The following is a 22,350-nucleotide window of genomic DNA, read 5'->3' on the forward strand; positions in this document are numbered from 1 at the left end:
GCAGTCATGCAACACTGCACCCAAATTACATTTTTATAATTTTTTTTTCACACAAATAGAGCTTTGTTTTGGTGGTACTTTAGGGCTGAAACAACTAATCGATTAATCGACAACTAAGTGATTATGAAATTAATCGATTACTATTCTCATAATCGATTAATCGGCCAGTAACATAATGGGGTTAAAAAAATGAAAATTAGCCCTTTATAGTACAAAAATAGCAAATCGCTACTGTAAAAACCATTTTCACAGTTCTACAGTTAAAAAAAAAAATAACTCCTTACAGTAGTGATTATCTGCTTTTTGTTGTAGTATAAAGGGCTACTTTTAGTTTTTTTTTTTTTTTAACCCCTCTAAACGTCTTAGAACTGCTTCACGTCTATGTGTTTTTTTTTTTTTTTTTGGTGCTTTTTGCAGAAACGCAATACAGTTCACTTACATGGTTTCCTATGGGACACGTCCACATCTATGCTTTTTTTAGCCTCTGTGTATTTGTAAACGGTCAGAGACTATTTTTTAATGCAAAACAATGCTTTTTTTGGTTCAATGTACTTCAATGGAGAAGCTGCAGAAATGCATATAATGGGTTTTGCAGCAATTTGTGTTTTTTAATCTGTCCAACAACAAATTGGCCAAAAAAAATGCAAAAACTCAAATGACAGCAAAATCAAATGCGCAAAAATCAGAACGAACAGGAAAAAGCACTGCAGAAACAAAACAAAAGCAAACTGCATACCAAGCCTTATGCTGGCCACACGGATCAATTTTCAGAGGAAAAATTCCTTGTACGTTCGCTGAAAGAATGTGGTTTTGAAATTTTCACTTGTTTTTAACATTCTGTTTTTAAAATGAATATAATTTCTGAACAAAAAACACATACACTGTCTGAAAATTCCTTTCACCAAGCAGTTTTCTATTTCCGAATTTTCCCATCACGGTGATTTGACCCCACTAACGATTCGAAAATCGAAAAAATGTTCTTAAAATTAATTTTTTTTTGTGGGAAGATCTCCTCTAATAGTATATACAGTATATCTCTTCTGACTGTTGTTCTCAGAGTGGATTAGAGATTTAGCTCTCTAACCATATAGTTGGTTATTTATATTTACCACTACAAACTAAATTGCTTTTTTTTTTTTTACATTTACATATTAACTAAATTATACACCATGCTTTTTTTTTCTTTTTTTTATTAACCGATTAATCAATTAATTGAAACAATAATCGGGCAACTAATCGATTATGAAAATTAATTGTTAGTTGCAGCCCTATGGTACTTAATTACCACTGGGTTTTTTATTCTTTGCAAAATAAACAAAAAAAAGACCGTAATAAAAAAAAGAGTTTTCTTTATTTCTGTTATAAAATTTTGCAAATTAATAAATATTCATACATTTTGGCCAAATTGTATTCTACTACATTTCTTTGGGGCAAATAACCCAAATCAAGTGTATATTATTTAGTTTGTAGGAAAGTTATAGAGCGTACAGTCTATGGCAAGGGTCTCAAACTGGTGGCCCTCTTGTAGTTCTGGAGGGCCATCAGTTTGAGACCCCTGGTCTTATGGTATTTACTGTATAGGGTTGCACCGATACAACTTTAAGACTGATTACAAGTACCGAACCCTGTTGGGGGGAGGGGGGGTGGGCTTTGGTGAGATATCAGGGGTTTAAATAGAGAGCCATTTGAGACAGAGACTAATGTCAGAGATTCCCCAGTCCATTTCTCTGCAGCCTCAGCTGCACCAAAGATGAATGGACAGGAGACAGAGGCTCCTGTTCATTCATAAACTGCAGCATCATAAACACAGTTTTTTCGATTTTCATTTATGGGCAGGGTCAGTGATCAGTGATTCTGTGCATTCAGAAAAGGAAGGAGCTGGTAAATGACAGATTTACCAGCTCCTCCCTCCACTCTCCATCCTGACAGATCTGGGCAGGGGGAAGCGGAGGAGGACATGGCGGGGACCTTGGTTACAAGCACTGATCTCCCTGTATAAATAATACAATAAATAAAGCACCTGAAAGCGGGGGGGGGGGGGGTGTCTATCGGATTAGACATCAAGTACTCGTGCAAATCCTCGGTATCGGTGCAAACCTACTACTGCACAGTTGTGCTCATACGTTTACATACTCTGGCGATATGTATGATTTCTTGACCATTTTTCAGAGAATATGAATGATAACACAAAAACTTTTCTTTCACTCATGGTTAGTGTTTGGCTGAAGCCATTTATTATAAATCAACTGTGTTTAATCTTTTTAAATCATAATGGCAACACAACTACCCAAATGACCCTAATCAAAAGTTTACTTACCCTAGTTCTTAATAGCGTGTATTTCCCCCTTTAACATCAATGACAGCTTGAAGTCTTTTGTGGTATTTGTGGATGAGGCTCTTTATCTTCTCAGATGGTAAAGCTGCCCATTCCTCTTGGCAAAAAGCCTCCAGTTCCTGTAAATGTGTGGGCTGTCTTGCATGAACTGCACGTTTGAGATCTCCCCAGAGTGGCTCAATGATGTTGAGCTCAGGAGACTGAGATGGCCAATACAGAACTTTCAATTTATTCTACTGTAGCCAATGACAGGTCAACTTGGCCTTATGTTTTGGATCATTGTCATGTTGGAATGTCCAAGTACGTTCCATGTGCAGCTCCCTGGCTGATGAATGCAAATGTTCCTCCAGTATTTTTGATAACATACTGCATTCATCTTGTCATCAATTTTGACCAAATTTACATACCCTGGTAATTTTGACCTGATAACATGCACACACATTGACACAAAGGGGTTTGAATGGCTATTAAAGGTAACCATCCTCACCTGTGATCTGTCTGCTTGTAAATTAGTGGATGTGTATAAAAGGTCTGGACACCTGACAGACCCTTGTATCTTTCATCCAGTGCTGCACTGACGTTTCTGGATTCTGAGTCATGGGGAAAGCAAAAGAATTGTCTAAGGATCTGCGGGAAAAGGTAGTTGAACTGTATAAAACAGGAAAGGGATATAAAACGATATCCAAGGAATTGAGAATGCCAATCAGCAGTGTTCAAACTCTAATCAAGAAGTGGAAATGAGGGGTTTTGTTGAAACCAAACCACGGTCAGGTAGACCAACTAAAATTTAAATTAAAGAAGTAAAGGCAATTATTTATTTTTTTTTAACAAAAAGCACACCCTGTAAGGCAAAGGTATAATGAGCTAGTATGCATAGCATACTGGCTCATTATGAATAACTTGCCTGAGAACGAAGCCCCCGAATCGGTCCTCCGTCTTCCTCTTCATCGCTGCCATGTATCCCGGAGCGACTTCCGGGTCTCGCTGCTCCGGCGCTGTGATTCGCCGGAGCCGCGATGACGTCACTCCCGTGCATGCGCAGGGAGCCGACACTCGCGGCATATCGCCGCGGCCTGCCCCAGTGCGCCTGTGCGCCGCTGTCTACGGCGCATGTGCCATGGACAGCAGTGGCTGTCTTCGGGTAAATATCTCCTAAACCGTATAGGTTTAGGAAATATTTCTTGGACCTACAGGTAAGCCTTAATCTAGGCTTACCTGTAGGTCAAAGTTGGTTGTAAGGGTTTACAACCACTTTAATACACCCTATTTTGCGATAAGCTGGGCAAGAACTGGTTAAAAACATTCAAAGTTCAGAAAGGTGCATGGGCTTCTGTAGCACGTTTGTCATGGTAGGGCAGCTGATTGAAATAATTGACACTCAATGTCACACTACGCTAGTGTGAATGGAGGCTTAAGGAGAATGAAGTTTATTTATAATCTATAGCCAAACTATCTTTTAGTTTGTGTAAGGAAGGTTTGGAGCCCAATTTTAAGTTTTTCTTTTCCTGTCTGTTCCTGCTGCTAGATTCAAAAGTCCAGAGCTGTCTCCAGAACAGTGTACATTTTCTGATGGGGATGCTTGTTTTGGTGACAGCTGATAAATTCTCTTTACTTTGTAGAAATGTCCTGTCACTTCTGTTGTGTCTCTGGGACAGGGAGTGAAGGGAAATCTCCACAATGATTTTAGCTGATGCCGAATAAAGGCAGAAAGTGTCAAGAAATGGCTGGAGTTCAGCAGCACTGATTTTATATATATATAACAGTAGTTAAACCATTAAAATACTGTGCACTTAAACCCCTTTCCTGCCCAGGCCAATTCTCAGCTTACACTTTGAATGACAATTGCACAGTCATGTAGCAACACTACCCATATGACATTTTTATCATTTATTTTTAGATAGATAAAGCTTTCTTTTAGTGGTATTTAATCACCACTGGATTTTTATTTTTTGCTAAACAAATGCAAAAAGACCGAAAGTTTTGAAAAACAAAATGTTTTTCTTAGTTTCCGTTATAAAATTTAGCAAATTTGTAATTTTTCTTTACTGATGGTGGCTGATGAGGCTGCACTAATGGGCACTGATAGGTGGCACTGATCAATGTAAATGTGCTCTGTCACACTTGCCAGTTACCGCCTCTCCTTTGCTCATGCTATGACAGCCCGCAAGGAAAGGGCATCCATTAACCAAAAAAGTCTATTTACATGTGATTGGTCACATGGTAAAAGGCTGCTGTGATTGGCCCTTTACTCCAATCTGTAATGCCACTGCGTGCCCGTGGGGGCGTGGTCCAGCAAGAACATCTATAAGTGGCCTCCCAGAACAATAGTACTGTGCTGTAGTCATCTTTTGGCTGTAGCGCAGTACTGAAGTGCTTGTAAACTGCAGACATGAAATCTGAACAAAGTACATTTTTATAGTGTTTACTTGTCTCTCTCCAAAGCATGAAGTGTTATTTCTCTCTGTTGTCTTGCTCCTCTATCTGCTGACTTCTGACAAGTTTTTCTGACACCAAGAACTAAAAAAGGTGACGGAAGGGACCTCAACTTGTTATTGACAGCCTCAGCTCTGTTCCTGAGTGCTGTGTGAAAAAGGTGGGGGGGGGGGTCCCTTCCTTCCTTCCAATCAGTCAGAGCTCTTGTACAGTGTTGCAGCCCTCCACCCCCTGCTTTGTGAGTCTGTGAAAAATCTTAGATTTTTTACAAGGATGTGCAGGACAAATGGCTACAAATAAACAGGTACAACATATGTTGGAGGATTTGTTTAATCTGGGTGTATCATTTGAGGTCATTCACTTCCCTGCGTGTAGGTAAGAGTTTGCAACCACTTTTTAACTTTATCTAAATGCCATCCAGTTATGGTTTGACTCTACTTTCAGCTCTTGGAGAAGACTTCTGCATTTCCATATTTAGTAACTTTTTAGGGCATCATCTACCTTCTTTTGGATAGAGGGAAAGAAGTAATTGCTTGTTGTGCTGTATTACAGGTAAAGCGGTACCAGTGTACATTTGAAGGCTGCCTAAGAACATACAGTACTGCTGGAAATCTGCGCACACACCAGAAAACACACAGAGGGGAGTACACGTTTGTCTGCAATCAAGAGGGTTGTGGGAAAGCTTTTCTTACATCTTATAGCCTCAAAATCCATGTACGTGTGCACACAAAAGAAAAGCCATTTGAATGTGACGTACAGGGTTGTGAAAAGGCTTTTAACACCCTTTACAGGTAAGGACCCATAATCTAAACTTTTATTTTTCTCTGAGGTTTCTTCCTTTGCAGGACATACCTGGCCAGTTGTGCACACTGGTTGTACTACACACATCCAAAAAAACGTCATCAAAATACACAGGACGTGTGTAGTTCATCCTGTCCCTCTGCATTTCTGCCCCACTTGCACTTGCTGGGAAATCCCAACTGTGGAAATAAAAGTTGCTGATTGGCTGATGATCTGTTTATAAACATTGTTCAGATTCAAGATAGTCGCATCACATTATCAAATCGCATTAAAGTTTCATTGTAGTAATGTGAACCAAGCCAAAAGCGATGCAAAATGCAAACATTTATTATATTGCAGCTTACCAACTCTTAGATGTGGTGGCTGCATTTAGGGATGCACAGATACCATTTTGTTTACCACGAGTACCGATACTTTTTTTTCTTTAGCATACCTCATGGGACACCGAGCCTTAAGTAATTAATAGTTATGGGCCACATTCAGGTGTCGACACTGGTATACCCAATCAAGGAAGTTCACTCCCTATATAACTAGAGGTCGACCGGTATATCGGCCGGCCGATATTTGCAGTTTTTTAATTAATCGGCATCGGCCGACTGAGCTTATAAAAAGGCAGATTTAACAGGGAGACTTAGAAATGACTTCTGTAATAGAAGTCAGTATACCGGTAAGTTGCCTGAGTCGTCATAGAAACCCTTTCCTCCTCTCTGGGCAGTCTGCCAAGAAAAGAGCAAAAAGATACAATGTTTACACTTGAATGAATGAACTCAACTCTGTGTAGAAGTTCTCAGTTTAACCATTTAAAGACTAAATCTTTTCTGACACTTGTTGCTTACAAGTAAAAATCCTGTATTTTCTGCCAGAAAATAACTTAGACCCCCAAAAATTATATATATATATTTTTTTAGCAGAGATCCTAGGGAATATAACAGCGGTTGTTGCAATATTTTATGTCACACGGCATTTGCACAGAGGTCTTTCAAATGCATTTTTTGGGGAAAAAAATACGCAATTTAAAAAGAAAAATTAAAAAAAAAATTAAAAACATTACAGTTAGCCCATTTTTTTTTTTCGTCCAAAAGTTTTGACTACCTGTTTTTATTTAATATATATGTTTTTTTTTTTTTCTTTTAATCTAAATCATACATACAAGTAAACTGATTGGAGGTTTGTTTTGTTTAATAAATGTTTAAATATAAGAAATTTTCTGTATCACTTATGAAGGCTGCTTTCACACTGGAGCGAGCAGGCGTTGATGGTAAAACGCTGCAAGTTTTAGCGGCTCTTTACCATCATTTTAGCGGTGCTATTTGGCTGCTAGTGGGGCACATAAAACCCAGCTAGCCTCCGAGGAAGAGGTTAAATGCACCTGTGAAGCACTGCTGCCAAATCGCATTGCATGCGCTTCGGCAGTGGTGCCCATTAATATCAATGGGCAGGAGTGGTGCAGGAGTGGTATACAACACTCCAAACGTGCTGCTTGCAGGACTTTTTTTTTTTAACATCCTGCCAGCGCATCGCCTCAGTGTGAAAGCACTCTGTTTTTCACACAGACTGCAGGGGAGCCATTTTTCAGGAACTTTACAGGCGCTATTTTTAGCCCAAAAGCACCTGAAAAACGCCCCAGTGGGAAAGGTGTGTTAGATTTTATGAGATGAAGGGGGATTAAAAAATAAAATAAAAAAATCGGCCTAACATATCGGGCCAAAAAAAATCGGCATCATATATCAGCCATCGGTCGCCATGATTTCTAAATATCGGCATCGGCCAGATAAAAACCCATATCGGTCGACCTCTATATATATATATATATAACCCCCCCCCCCCTCCTCCCAGGAGCATCAGTTTTTCGCCAGTGTCTAAGGTGTTGGTCACGAGTGAAGATGTGCTCTGATGAGCTCCAAGAGGGGTCCATGCTGGATTTAAAAAACCTCCACAACCGTATCCATCCACGCCACTGCGGCCACAGCATGGTACTCGGGCCCGCATAGAAGAACGAGGTTCTACCTGTAACACTTCTCTTTGACGGCTGGATCCTAGGAACCAGGACTCTTTTTGGTCTTGCTACATTACCTAAAGTTGTCCAAAGGGGTGCTTTACAGGTCCAAAGGAGTGGAACCCCTATTAAAAGGGACCCGGTCTTTAAGACCCCTTTCACACCAGGGCATTTTGCAGACGCTATAGCGTTAGAAATAGCGCCTGCAAAATGCCCCAAAGAAGCTGCACCATTGTGTGTAGTGTGAAAGCCCAGAGGGCTTTCACACTACAGCGGTGCGCTGGCAGGACGTCAGAAAAAAGTCCTGCCAGCAGCTTCTTTGGAGCAGTGAAGGAGCGGTGTGTTTACCGCTCCTCCACCGCTGCTCCCTATTGAAATCAATGGGGCAGCGCTGTAATACTGCCGGCAAAACGCCGCTATTGCGGCGTATTGCCGGTGGTTGTAACCCTTTCGCAGCCGCTAGCGGGGGTAAAACCGCCACAATTCTGGCGGTAAAACGCCGATAAAAATAGCGGTGTTTTACCGCCCACGCTATCGGCGATGTGGTGTGAAAGGGGTATAAAGTTTTAACTACACTGCCCGCCGTGATGGGTGAAGTTTGGATCTGTTTGTATTCAGCAGTATCCTGCAGCGAGGATAAGGTAAGGGGAGAAGCCTAGGAACTGTAAAATTCTAGTCTAGTCTGTTCTTTTTCATATATATACATTTTTTTGTATAAAGTGAAGTCTTCCTTTAAAACTGGGAGCCTAACAAACTCTGCTGACATAAATTTCCCTCCCCTCCCCTCCTGGAGAGGTGCGGTAACAGTTTGTATTTAATTACATTATTTTCACTAATAGAAGTACATTTTTGATATGATTTCACTATAGGTGAACCAATAGAAGTATATCTTTCTCTACTCTGTATCAACTTTTTCTATTTGCCATTTAATTCTTAAAGGTATAGCGCCAGATCTGCTTTTCTTTTTACATCCAATATATTTCCATCCAGGAGGTGGTGATACCAGACAGAGGCAGCTTATACCATTAAAGTGGTTGTAACCCCTTACAACACACTTTGACCTACAGGTAAGCCTAGATTAAGACTTACCTGTAGCTCCAAGAAATATCTCCTAAACCTATACGGTTTAGGAGACATTTGCTCGAAGACGGGCACCGCTGTCTATGGCGCATGTGCCGTAGACAGCGGCGCACAGGCGCACTGAGCGCGGCATTTCCAATCACGGAGCTGCCGCGCGTGTCGGCTCCCGTGCGCATGCGCGGGAGAGACGTCATCGCGGCTCCGCCGAATGACAGCGGCGGAGCTGCGAGACCCCACCGAAAAGATGGATGCGCCGGACTACAGGGGACAGCGGTGACATCGCTGGCTCCTGTGTCAGGTAAGTGACATATAATGGACTACTATGCGATGCATAGTAGTCCATTATGCTTTGCCTTTGCAGGGAATGAAAGAGGAAGTAAACTCATCAGGGTTTACTTCCTCTTTAATATGCTGTCTCCATAGCGCAATCTCTTTTTTTATTTTTTTCAGCTTCTCGCCTGAGGCTTAACACAGACGCTCTCAGTTTATATACTGAAGACAGACGTCTGTCACACTAAGGGACACGAGCACTGGGCATGTAAAGGTGTGTAAGCAGGCGTTTCCAGTACACTAAATATTATGGTTACTCAGCATCAAAGGCTGATGCTTATGGTGTCATTGTTTTTTGCTACAACTATTGTTTAGCAAATACCATCATTTTTTTCTTAAAGTGCCTCTGCTTTTGTGCTCAACACTTTGACTTACCAGAACTACCACAAAGGTACCAAGGATTCCACCCCTGTGTGCCGGGGACTCCAGTTATGCCTCCACACTGTCATCCTCTCCGGTGATACCTGACACGGCAAGCCAGGGTGAGTCATTGGAAACAATTGGTGGTGCAACTGCTTCTCACACTTCAGCCCCTGTATACTTGACTGAAGATGCATTTTTCTCTGCCTTGCAGGACTTAGAAGAAAAATTAGCGGCTTTAATCGCATCCTCCATCCAAGAGGATAGGAAGCTTGCTAGATCCCCCTCCCCCACCTCAAACCCCTTTTTCCAAGGGAACAGTGGGCACAGGATGAGTTATTACCCTCAGGTGATCACAGGGAAAAACATGCAGAATTTTCCTTTGCGGAGGAAACAACAGTTGATGAACCTTATGTAACCTCGCAATCGACAACTGACAGATTGATGGTACAAACCCTTACAGAGATGGTTCATTCCATCTTTTTATGCTACTCCTAACAGAGTCAGCTGAAAGTTCGGTCCCTTCCTTGGTTTAAAAAAAAAAAAGAAAACCTATACCGCCTTTTTCATGCATTTCTAGAAGGGCTTATTTATGCTGAATGGGCTTGGGCAGAAAGAAATATTCCGTGCCTATCAGCAGTCTTCATTCCAGGAATAGAGAATTGTCAAGCGAAGTACTTAAGTCCCCAGCAGTTATTCCCAGGGGAATGTTTTCTTCACCCCGACATATTCTCGGGTTGTTTGTCAAAGATGGGGGACTCCGTACGTAGTTCAACATAAAGTTAGTCAACTTTGTGCCCACAACAAAGGATCCATGCAGAACAGATGCATGGGTGATACCGTGGGATCAGCTTTCATTGATCTATGCATTTCCCACTATTTAATTGCTGCCTCGACAACTTTGCCGGATCAAGCTGGAAAGAAAACCGGTAATTCTGGCAGCACCAGCATGGCCCAGAAGGTCATGGTATGCAGAAATCATAAAGATGGCAGTGGAGGGTCCATGTTCCCTCCCACTAAGGCCAGACCTGCTCTCACAGGGACCGATATTCCATCCTACTTTTTACAAACGCTAAATTTAACGGCCTGGCTATTGAAACCCGTTCTGAGGAAAAATGGGCTTTCCGGGTCAGTTATCTCTACTTTGATTAATACAAGGAAACCAACTTCCAGAACTATACATTATGAGTCTGGAAAGCTTATGTTTCCTGGTGTGAATCCAAGGGTTGACACCCATGGAGATATATCATAGGCAGAATTCTTGCCTTTCTACAATTAGGCGTAGAGATGAAGTTGACCTTGAGTACTATTAAGGGCTGAGTCTCAGCCTTATCAATTTTATTTTAAAAAAAGCGCATTCTTAGTCCGGGGTTTTATGCAAGGGGCGATTCGCATTACGGTTATATCACATTTAAGTCCTAGGGACTTGAATTTCGTTTTGTCTGTGTTACAAAAACAGCCATTTGAACTGATACAGCACATTCCCTTAGTCCTTCTGACAAGGAAGCTGGTATTCTTGATTGCTATATCCTCAGCAAGGAGGTTTTTGGAATTGGCTGCTCTTTCTTGCAAAGAGCCATATTTGATTATTCATGAGGACAGAGTAGTGTTGCGCCCTCATCCAGGCTTTTGCCAAAAGTGGTTTCAAATTTTCCTCTGAACTAAGATATTGTCCTGCCATCTTTTTTCCAAAATCATGTTCCAGGGAAGAAAAATCACTACATTGTCTTGATGTGGTGAGAGCAGTGAGAATCTATTTAGACAACTGCTCAGATTCTTAAGACTGATGTCTTATGTATTCTGCCAGAGCATACTAAGAAGGGACAGACAGTGTCAAAATCCACTGTCGCTAATAGAGGTCGACCGATATTGGTTTTTCTCTGGCCGATGCCTCCATTTAGAAATCATGGCGGCCAATATATGATGCCGATATGTTAGGCCGATTTTTTTTATTTTATTTTTTTAAATGTATTTTCTTTTTCTTTTTTCCCCCTTTATCTCGTAAAATCTAACAGACACCTTTCCCACTGGGGCGTTTTTCAGGTGCTTTTGGGCTAAAAATAGCGCCTGTAAAGTTCCTGCAAAACGGCTCCCCTGCAGTCTGTGTGAAAGACGGAGTGCTTTCACACTGAGGCGATGCGCTGGCAGGATGTTAAAAAAAAAAAAGTCCTGCAAGCAGCATGTTTTGGAGTGGTGTATACCGCTCCTCCACCACTCCTGCCCATTGATATTAATGGGCACCACTGCCGAAGCGCATACAATGCGATTTGGCAGCGGTGCTTCACGGGCGCATTTAACCTCTTCCTCGGCTGCTAGCTGGGTTATATCTGCCCCACTAGCAGCCGAATAGCGCCGCTAAAACTAGCAGCGTTTTACCATCAACGCCTGCCCACTCCAGTGTGAAAGCAACCTTCATAAATGATACAGAAAATTTCTTGCATTTAAACATTTATTAAACAAAACAAACCTCCAATCGGTTTACTTGCATGTATGATTTAGATAAAAAAAAAAAAAAAACTATATATTAAATAAAAACAGGTACCGTATATACTCGAGTATAAGCCGAGATTTTCAGCCTCTTTTTTGAGGCTGAAAGTGCCCCCCTCGGCTTATACTCGAGTCATCGCTGTCTGCCCGCTCGATCAGCGTGTCGAGCAGACAGACAGCGGCCATTCTGATTCAAAAGCCGCGCCTCCGGCTCCGCCTTCGCCTGTGATAGGCGGAACACTGAATTTCCCAGCAGCCTGTGTTCCGCCTATCACGGGCATCCGCTCATCCTCGTACTACGGACGAGGATGATACGACGTCCGTGATAGGCGGAACACAGGCTGCTGGGAAATTCAGTGTTCCGCCTATCACAGGCGAAGGAGGAGGCGCGGCTTTTGAATTTTACAATGGCCGCCGACGAAGAGGGCACGGGACGGAGGCAAGGCAACGCACGGCACGGGACAGGACGGGACGGGACGAAGGCAAGGCACGACACGGGACGGAGGCTCGGGACAAAGGCTCGGGACACAGGTAGGCTGGACACACACACACACACACACACACACACACACACACACACACACACACACACACACACACACACACACACGGATGGAGACACACACGGATGGATGGATGGATGGAGACACACACACACACACAGGGATGGATGGATGGATGGATACACACACACACAGGGATGGATGGATGGATGGAGACACACACACACAGGGATGGATGGATGGATGGATGGAGACACACACACACAGGGATGGATGGATGGATGGATGGATGGAGACACACACACACAGGGATGGATGGATGGATGGACACACACACACACAGGGATGGATGGACGGACACACAGGGATGGACGGACACACAGGGATGGACGGACACACACACAGGGATGGACAGGCATGTCTCACCCTCGGCTTATACACGAGTCAATAAGTTTGCCAGTTTTTTTGGGGGTAAATTGGGGGCCTCGGCTTATATTCGGGTCGGCCTATACTCGAGTATATACGGTAGTCAAAACTTTTGGACGGAAAAAAAATGGGCTAACTTTACTGTTTTAGTGTTTTTTTTTGTTTTGTTTTTTAATCATTAGTGTATTTTTTGCCCCCCCCCCAAAAAAAAAAAAAATTTGAAAGACCTCTACGCAAATGCTGTGTGACATAAAATATTGCAACAACCGCTATTTTATTCCCTAGGATCTCTGCTAAAAAAATATATAATTTTTGGGGGTCTAAGTGATTTTCTGGCAGCAAATACAAGATTTTTATTTGTAAGCATCAAGTGTCAAAAAAGATTTAGTCTTTAAATGGTTAAACTGAGAACTCTACACACTAAGTTGAGTTCATTTATTCAAGTGTAAACATTGTATCTCTTTGCTCTTTTCTTGGCAGATTGCCCAGAGAGGAGAAAAGTTGCTTCTATGAAGACTCAGGCTGGTTCACACAGGGGCGGCAGGACTTGCAGCGCCGCAACCTGTACACGATCAGCGGCGACTTGCAAAACGACTTCTGTATAGAAGTCAATTGAAGTCGTCCCAAAGTAGTACAGGAACCTTTTTTCTAAGTCGGAGCGACTTGAGTCGCTCCTATTAGAACGGTTCCATAGTACAGAATGGAGCGTGACTTGTCAGGCGGCGAAGTCGCCTGGACAAGTCGCCCCTGTGTGAACCGAGCCTTAGGCAACTTGCATTGACTTCTATTACAGAAGTCATTTGCAAGTCGCGCTGTTGTTTTAAATCTGCCTTTTTATCAGCAAAATCAGCCGATTAATTAAAAAACTGCAAATATTGGCTGATATATTGGTCGACCTCTAGTCGCTAAGCAGTGATTGGGCAAGTTAAAATTATAACTTCTAATTAAGGGATAAGATGCCCTTTTTCAAGTTAAGGCACATTCTACCAGGGCGGTTAGTGCTTCTTTGGCAGTGCGTCACCAGGCCTCCATGGACCAGATCTGTAAGGCCACAACTTGGTCTTCAGTGCATGCATTCACAAGATTTTATCAGGTGGATGTAAGGAGGATATGAGGATATCTCCTTTGGGTGCAGTGTACTGCAGGCAGCAGTATAAATCCTCAAGTCTGGGGGTCTCTCCCTCCCCTCAAGTAGCATTGCTATGGGACATCCCATTAAGTAATTGCTTAAGGCTCTGTGTCTCATGATGTACGATAAAGAAATTAGGATTTTTATTACAGCTTACCTGTAAAATCGTTTTCTTGGCGTACATCATGGGACACAGATCCCTCCCCTCTTTTGGGATTTAAGTATATTGCTGTGCTACAAAAACTGATGTGCTCCTGAAAGGAGGAGGGCTTGTATAGGGAGTGAACTTCCTTGATTGGGTATACCAGTGCCGACACCTGAAGGTGGACCATAACCCATTAAGTAATTTCTTAAGGCTCTGCGTCCCATGATGTACTCCAAGAAAAGGATTTTACCGGTTAGCTGTAATACAAATTCTATTTTTTTTTTTTAAGTACTCGCCGATCTCATTTACCGATACCTACCGCAACTGTTTTGTTCTCACTTCAACTGTCAGCTTTAATTTTGGACTTTCAATGTGAAATGTGTAAAAATATCTTAATATATATATATGTGTAAAAATATTCATTAACAAAGCAAAAAAAAAGTTTAAATTGTTTATTTTTAAAATGAACGTGAACAAAAAAAAGCAGAAAAATAATAATTAAATGGAGGAGAATAGGGATTTAATTAAGGCTGATTAGAGTAAATTAAGGGTTAAACAGAGGAACATTTGTTCATCTCTTTGATCTGCATTTGAAGAAACAGATACAAAAAAAAAACAATGTTTCTTTTCATTTTAGTGTTTCAGCAGCTGAGAAATGTTGTTAATAACAATTGGCGGCTTTTTTTTTTTTTTTTTTTATATATACAGCTCTATGTACCGGACTTTAACACTTCAGCTGTCAACAGGGAAGACCCACTGACAGCTCAAAGAACCCAGCCTGAAAGTATTGGTTTCAGGTATCTGTTGCATTTGCACGAGTACCGATATTTGTGCAAATACTTGGTATCAGCACCGATATCGATACTAGTATCTGTGCAACCCTAGCTGCATTTGTTTTCGTTTTGTTTATTTATTTTTAAGGCCCCTTTCACAGGGGACGGATCAGTAACGATCCTCCCCGTGATGATCGGCTCGCTCAGCGGGGATCGCTCCGTTGTCCCCGCTGAGCCGGCGGCGGACAGAGTGGTCTCTGCACACTGTGCGGGGACCGCCCTGTCAGCTCTCTGCTCTCCTCTATGGGGATCGGATGAGCAAAGACCGTCTGTCCATGTTCATCCGATCCGCTCTGCAGACGGATAGAAAAATAGGATTTTCCTCCGTCTGCAGAATCGGACAATAGCGGAGGTGGACAATAGCAGGTGTCTGCGGATGTGCATCCGCAGACACCCGCTATCCCATAGGGATGCATGTATGTCCGTATTTCATCCGCAAATGGATGAATGAAATACGGACATGCTGTCCGCATGTGTGAAAGGGGCCTAAGGCTTCTGTTTTCAGCTGGTGATGTGACCAGTAAGTTTGTTGTTTTTCATAAGAACAAGCTTTCTTGCATGTATTGATTAAAGGGATGATAAAAAACATTAAACCCTGCCAGGGGTTCTTACAATGATCAGTTTTATGTAAAGCTTTTATCCCAAATTGGAAAAAAGCTGTTGCTGTAACTGCTTATAAAGTGTTAGCTGGAGTTTTGGCTTCAATTTGTTTATGTATATAAATCTGCTAGTACATCTAACACTGTCCTCTCCCTAGCCTGACAATGGTGCTATCTTCTGTGCTCATGCATCCAGAGTGGGTGCACTTTAATACAGGAGGTGTGTTACTGGCCAGATCACCAGGTGAAAACAGAAGGGGAAATGGCCTTAAAAAATAAAAGGAATGCAGCCACCACAGCTAACGTATGATGAGCTGCAATATATAACATTTTTGGTTTTGGGTTTAATACCGCTTTAAGAAAATATAAAACATATACTTTTTTTTTTCTTCTACTTTTTAAACAGTTTCTTTCCTGCATTAGTTGCATTAAAACATCTGGCACAGCAATAGTTATGTCTAGGCACATACAGTGCATCTGGAAAGTATTCACAACACTTCACTTTTTCCACATTTTGTTATGTTACAGCTTTATTCCAAAATTGATTAAATTCATTATTTTCCTCAAAATTCTACACACAATACCCCATAATGACAAGGTGAAAGGAATTTGGAAATCTTTTCACATTTAATAAAAATGAAAAGGATCCCATTTACATAAGGATTCACAGCCTTTGCTCATTAATTTGTTGAAGCCCCTTTGGCACCAATCACAGCCTCAATTTTTTTTTTGAGTATGATGCTACATGCTATACACACCTATTTTTGGGCAGTTCTGCTTTGCAAGACCTCTCCAAGCTCCATTAGGTTGGGTGGGGAGCTTTGGTGCACAGCAATTTTTAGATCGGTCCAGAGATGTTAAATCGGGTTCAAGTCTGGGCTCTGGTTGGGCCACTCAAGGACATTCACAGAGTTATCCCATAGCCACTCCTTTGTTATCTTGGCTGTGTGCTTAGGGTCGTTGTCCTGTTGGGAGATGAACCTTCGCCCCAGTCTGAGGTCACTGGAGCAGGTTTTCATCAAGGACGTCTCTGTACATTGCTGCATTAATCTTTACCTTGATCCTGACTAGTCTCCCAGTTCCTGCCACTGAAAAACATTCCCACAGCAAGATGCTGCCACCACCATGCTTCACTGTAGGGATGATATTGGCCAGGTGATGAGAGGTGCCTGGTTTCCTCCAGACATGACACTTGCCATTCAGGCCAGAGAGTTCAATCTTTGTTTCATCAGACCAGAAAATGTTGTTTCTCATGGTCTGAGAGTCCTTCAGGTGCCTTTTGACAAACTTCAGGATGGCTGTCGTGTGCCATTTTTACTGAGGAGGGACTTCTGTCTGGCCACTCTGCCATACAGGCCTGATTGGTGGAGAGCTGCAGAAATGGTTGTTCTTCTGGAAGGTTCAACCCTCTCCACAGAGAAATACTACAGCTCTGTCAGACTGACTATTTGGGTTCTTGGTCACCTCCCTGACTAAGGCCCTTCTCCCCCGATCACCCAGTTTGGCCCGACGGCCCACTCTAGGAAGAGTCCTGGTGGTTCCAAACTTCTTCTATTTACAGATGATGGAGACCTCTGTGCTTATTGGGACCTCCAATGCTGCAGTTGTCGTCATTTAGGGTATTTATAGAATTTTGAGGAAAATAATGAATTTGATACGTTTTGGAATAATGTTGTAACATAACAAAATGTGGAAAAAGTGAAGTGCATTGAATAATTTCTGGATGCACTGTAAATCTAGGCTGCGCAAAGCCTAAACAATAATGATACAAAACTCTTCACTTACAAATCACTCTCACAAACATTCACAGCATGCATACACTGCTCTCTTCCATCTATAAGCAAAGATGTACATACAATAGCACTGTACTGAAATGGGAGATGGGCACAGACCTACGGGTGTAAAAGGCTACATAGTGGGAAGAGTCAGACAACTGAACTGCAGACAAGTCCATCCTTGCTTGCATTATCCCTGCCCTACCCTTGTAGATTTATTTTTTGGAAGGTCTGAATTCTCTTCATGAAAAACTTTTTTTTTTCTACATTAAGCAATAACAAAGGTATTGCTAAATCGCAAAAGTCAGTAGACTGAGCAGAAATGTAACAGTTGCTCTGGTCCTTACCTAGGTCGTGTACAGGTGCGAGAGTGGAAGTGGTTTTAGAACCACATAATATTATTAAATATATTTGTTGTATGTGTTGTATTATCTCAATCCTTATTGGTCTGCTGAATGCTAAATGGTCACTGAATTCTAAATGGTCCCTATGAATTCATATGTTGAACTATTCTAAGAAAAAATGTAATATAGTACCTAGATGTCGTGCCTGCAATAGTTTTCATTTTTTTCAGGCTAAGAATCTTATTTTCTTTCTGTAAACAATGTATCCCCCACCCTCTACATCAGGGGTCATCAACCCCCGCTCCACGGCCCACTACCGGGCTGTAGCGTCTTTGCAGCCGGGCCGCGGCAGGCTGTAAGGCACCGGTGGATCAGAGAGGAAAGCGGGCGGGCGAATAAGAGAAGCGGGCTGGTGAGCAGAGATGACATCTCTCTCCGCCCGCCTAGCATCCCCGCTCTTCCGCCCTCACAACGTGCGGAATGTCGGCGGTGCAGCGGGGAGCAGAGAGATGACATCATCTCTCCCTGCCCGCCTAGCATCACCGCTCTTCCGCCCTCACAGCATACAGAATGTCGGAGGTGCGGCGGGGAGCAGAGAGATGACATCATCTCACTGCCCACCCCCCATCTCTGCTCTCCTGCCCTCATTTAAGAAAGACCACTGAACCAGTGTCACCAATGCAGTGACGATCCTCATCTGGTGACACTGGCGGGTGATGTGGCAAGTGGCATTCCTCAACTGGTGACAGGCAGCCTGACAAGTGGCATTTCTCATCTGGTGGCAGGCGACATGGAAAGTGATTACAATGTAATATAAGAAATAATGCGCTTCAATCATTGACACCATACCAACCATGGTGCCATGATGATGGAAGTACCAACAGCCGAACACCAGCTATTATCCGATAAATTGCCAGCAAAATTCGCTTACCCCCCCACGCGTGTGCGTACATCACCCACAGTCACTCGCTGGGCCTTGGCACAATTTTCTTCCATGCAGCCGGTCCCCAGTGCCAAAAACGTTGGGGATCACTGCTCTACATCATCCTTTCTCAACATTTTAAACACAGGAACCCTTGAAATTTCTTTCTGGTCTCCGGGAACCCCTATAAAAAGTTGCTATATCTATAACTCAAGATACATTAGTGTGATGGTCAATGAGAAGAATATTCCATATACTTGTGGTCATTGGGAAGAATTACCCTCTAACAGCTCAAAAGATCAATGGTGTCAGTGGGAACTTATCGGAGAAGCAGAAATAGCTCATTGCTCAATGAACCCCTAGAAACTTCTGAAGGAACCCTGGTAAACAAGCCTTGTTCTATGTAACAAAGGTGAAGAGAGGAAGACATGCTTGAAGTCCATCCTGAGTAACAGCCATGACTTCATCTATAAATACAGTGCAAGATGAGTAAGTGAGCGGATTGACCCTAGGACAGAAAGTGGATTATCTGTAGCATTACAAGGCCAAAATAGAGAACTAATGTAGCCACCTGATCGAAGAACTGGTCAGCTGCCAAGTATTGCGTTTTATTTTTTTTATACAATTCTGTCCAGTCCTGTCTAAAAGTAGACACTGCAAGGCTACTGCTAACTTTTTTTTACCACGGTGTGCATCTCTAATTAAATTTTTTACTAGGGACTTCTCTGGCTCCTTGGCCCAGCCTTACTGACCTGAATAAACCCTGCTTAATAAGCATGAACTAACTTACTCGATCGTTTTTGTAATCCGCATGATATAACTGAGAACAAGCCTTTCCACACAACTGTGTCCCCATCAGAGCCTTTCCACACATCTGTGTCCCCATCAGAGTCTCCCTAATATGTGTCCCCCATCGTTTGTGTCCCCAGCAGAGTCTCCTATACATGTATGTCTGTAGCAGATTTATGCCCATTTGCCGCTTGCATCTTGTCACTCCATGAGCTGACTTGAGCTCTCCTGCACCTACTGACTCCCGCCCATTGCTACACATGCAGTCTGTAATGTGGAAGGATTTCGAATATAAACAGCAGGCGAGAAGCCGGGAGGTGCTGCACTGATGACGTCAACTCCTGGCAGCACAGGAGGGTGTGGGGGAGTGGCTTTGTGTCCAGGACCTGCCAGACATACTGCCAATAACAGCAGCTGCTTTTGAATGCCAGCAGATTGGCAGTGCTGTGTTGGTAGAGTCTGGGTGAGCTGCGGGCTGGACAAAACACACCGGCCCGCAGGCCGGGGTTTGGAGACCCCTGGCATATACAATTGCAGCACAAGCCATATTGTATTATGTTATTTAAAAATGACCTTTCCTTTTCAATCTACAACTCTGTAATCTTCTGTAAAATGCAATATGGCAACCTGGAGACGTTCTGTACACAGATCGTGTGCCCCCCCCCCCCCCCCCCCCCCCAAAAAAAAAACTGTCTGCCTCTCCAAAGATAATTTCCCATTGTTACTGGAGCCTGACTGCATGGCTAATTCTTACCAACCGTCATGCCCCTATCTACCAAGAGTGCCTCAGTGGCCAATAGGGTACTGTTATTGCACAGAGCATCAGTCACTCCCTTAGTAACAAATTCAACTTTTTTTTTTTTTTTTTGTAGCTAAAATAGTAATTTTTAGTTTCTACACTTTTTTTTTTTTTTTTTGTTTTGCTTTTATATTACAGAGAAAAAAAATGAAACAAAAGCAGCCAAAGAACAGTATTATTCCTGTTCTGCTGTCCCTACCTCTGATCTCTTCTGTCTTTGTCTTGTCTTGACCGTTTAAACTGATGAAAAAGGAAATCCGGGCGTTTATGGGTAATGGCATGTAATTGCTCTTTATGTCATTGTATTTATTATGGCCAACATTGGAGATATTCCAGGCTGCATTGTGAGTTATAACTGATGAAGTTGGGATTCTTTCAGCTCCAGAATTAAAGAACAGCTCCAGGTTTCCTGAAACTGATTCACTCAGCGTGGCAGTGTTTTTACTCAGGATCTTGTTGGCAGCAAGCTCCTGCAAATGAGTGCTCTGTTTGCTGCATGCATGTAAAGCTTGAGCAACGTTTACATATGTATAGCATTTTTGCGTAAATTGTATCTATTGGCACCTACCGCTGCTCAGCTTGATGACGGGACCCAGAAAGCTCTTGCTATCTGTGCCCTAGCAACAAAGGATGCCAGTGCTGGCATTATTGCTAATAAAATTGCAGGCAGTCTGTTCCCCATCATTTCCATCCTGACGACCAGTGAGAGTGGCCAGTCAAATTATACATAGGTGGGAATGGCAACCAGCAAACCATTCTGACTCCACTTCCCCACGTCCCATCTGGTCTTTGTAGAATGTGAGTGCCTAAGGCTAGTCAAATTCTAAGCAAGCAGAAATTACTCCTTCCACTGGCCATCAGAGCAGATCTGATCCGATACTCATTGAAACCTGCTGGTTCTGGTCTATTCTGAGTGGACCTAATGCTACAATGTAAATGTAAAAAGGCATGATAAGGACACAAATTCCAGGGATGTAAATACTAAATGAATGATTAATTGAATCTGTAGACATGCTAGTATCAACAGTGTACAATTGGTGCCGCTGATTACACATTGTTGATTTTTGCGCGTTGGCCCTAAGCAGCGGCAGTGGCTAAAAGGGCCCTTGTACACGGATACGCATGCAAGGGTTGCATAGACATTCATGCATGCAGTGTTAATTATAGGTTAAAACGCTGCTCTGGACACAGCTGTGTCCTTCTTTTTTTAGGACACCTCTAAACAAAGTGCACATTTTTTGGTAGATTCAGCTGTGTGCATAGCCGCATTAACTTCTATAGTGCTGCGTTGTACAAAAATATAGACTACACATGAACCAAAATACTTTCTTTGGACTAGCTTGGTTATAAATGGGCAGCACAGTGGTGTAGTGGTTAGCAATTTCACCTAGCAGCAAAAGGGTTGCTGGTTCAAATCCCAACCACAATACTACCTGTGCCTGCGTGGGTTTCCTCCCACACTCCAAAGACATGCTGGAAGGTTAATTGGATCCTGTCTAAATTGGCCCTAGTTTGTATGAATGTGAGTTATGGACCTTAGGTCGTAAGCTCCTTGAGGGTAGGGACTGATGTGAATGCACAATATTTATGTAAAATGCTGCATAAATTGATGGCGCTATACAAGTACCTGAAAGAAAAAAAAAAAATCAAAGCATTCCACAACAGTATGGCTGCTGGGGATGCCGTAATACACTGTAGTAGTATTTGAAGTTCCTCAAGGGATATGACTACCTTCCTCAGATGCTGGAAATAGTCTGTTTATGCAGTGGAGAGGTGGATGACCTCTTGCTCTTCACCTTGGCCAATCCGGGAACACCTTGTATTCCTTCATTGTCCACCGGTTATGCCTCACAATGCCTTGAAAATCATTTTCCAGGCAGGAATGTGTTTTATCAATGTTGGTCCAAAGTGTTTAAAGATGCAGTAAACTGGAGCTCTTCTTTAAGCACATGGCTCTGCTTTTTTTTTTCATTTGAATTGTTTTCTTATTTTTGTGACAATTTACAAATCTAGCAAAATGTTGTGTTTATTGACCAGCTAAGCCTTCTCACTATCCCATAGCTCCCCGCTGTTGCAGCAGCAGTGCTGTGGTTAAATTCACTTCCATGTCATGGGTTTCCATGTACCCCAGGGCCATAGTCCTATTCGGATAGAACTGTCTGTGTGTGCCTATGTCAGTGCTGATGTTCTGTATCATCCTGTACCAAGATTATCATTCTTGGCTGTGCTACAGCAGAACAAACAGTTTATTTGTGACATGAGAG

At 42.6% G+C, this 22,350-nt stretch overlaps 1 protein-coding gene across 1 annotated transcript in view; it reads left to right on the plus strand.

Annotated features, from left to right (window-relative positions):
* The window catches only part of MTF1 (metal regulatory transcription factor 1), a 91,003-nt gene that overhangs the window by 15,167 nt on the left and 53,486 nt on the right, over positions 1 to 22,350 (plus strand). Inside the window, exon 2 of the mRNA XM_077481818.1 lies at positions 5,321 to 5,559. Coding sequence (XP_077337944.1) covers positions 5,321 to 5,559 — 239 coding nt within the window. The remainder of the gene's footprint in view (positions 1 to 5,320; positions 5,560 to 22,350) is intronic.

This window comes from Lithobates pipiens, unplaced genomic scaffold, assembly GCF_037356315.1.
Source record: "Lithobates pipiens isolate NorthernLeopardFrog02 unplaced genomic scaffold, aLitPip1_a1.2 Scaffold_16, whole genome shotgun sequence".
Classification (NCBI taxonomy): Eukaryota; Metazoa; Chordata; class Amphibia; order Anura; family Ranidae; genus Lithobates; species Lithobates pipiens.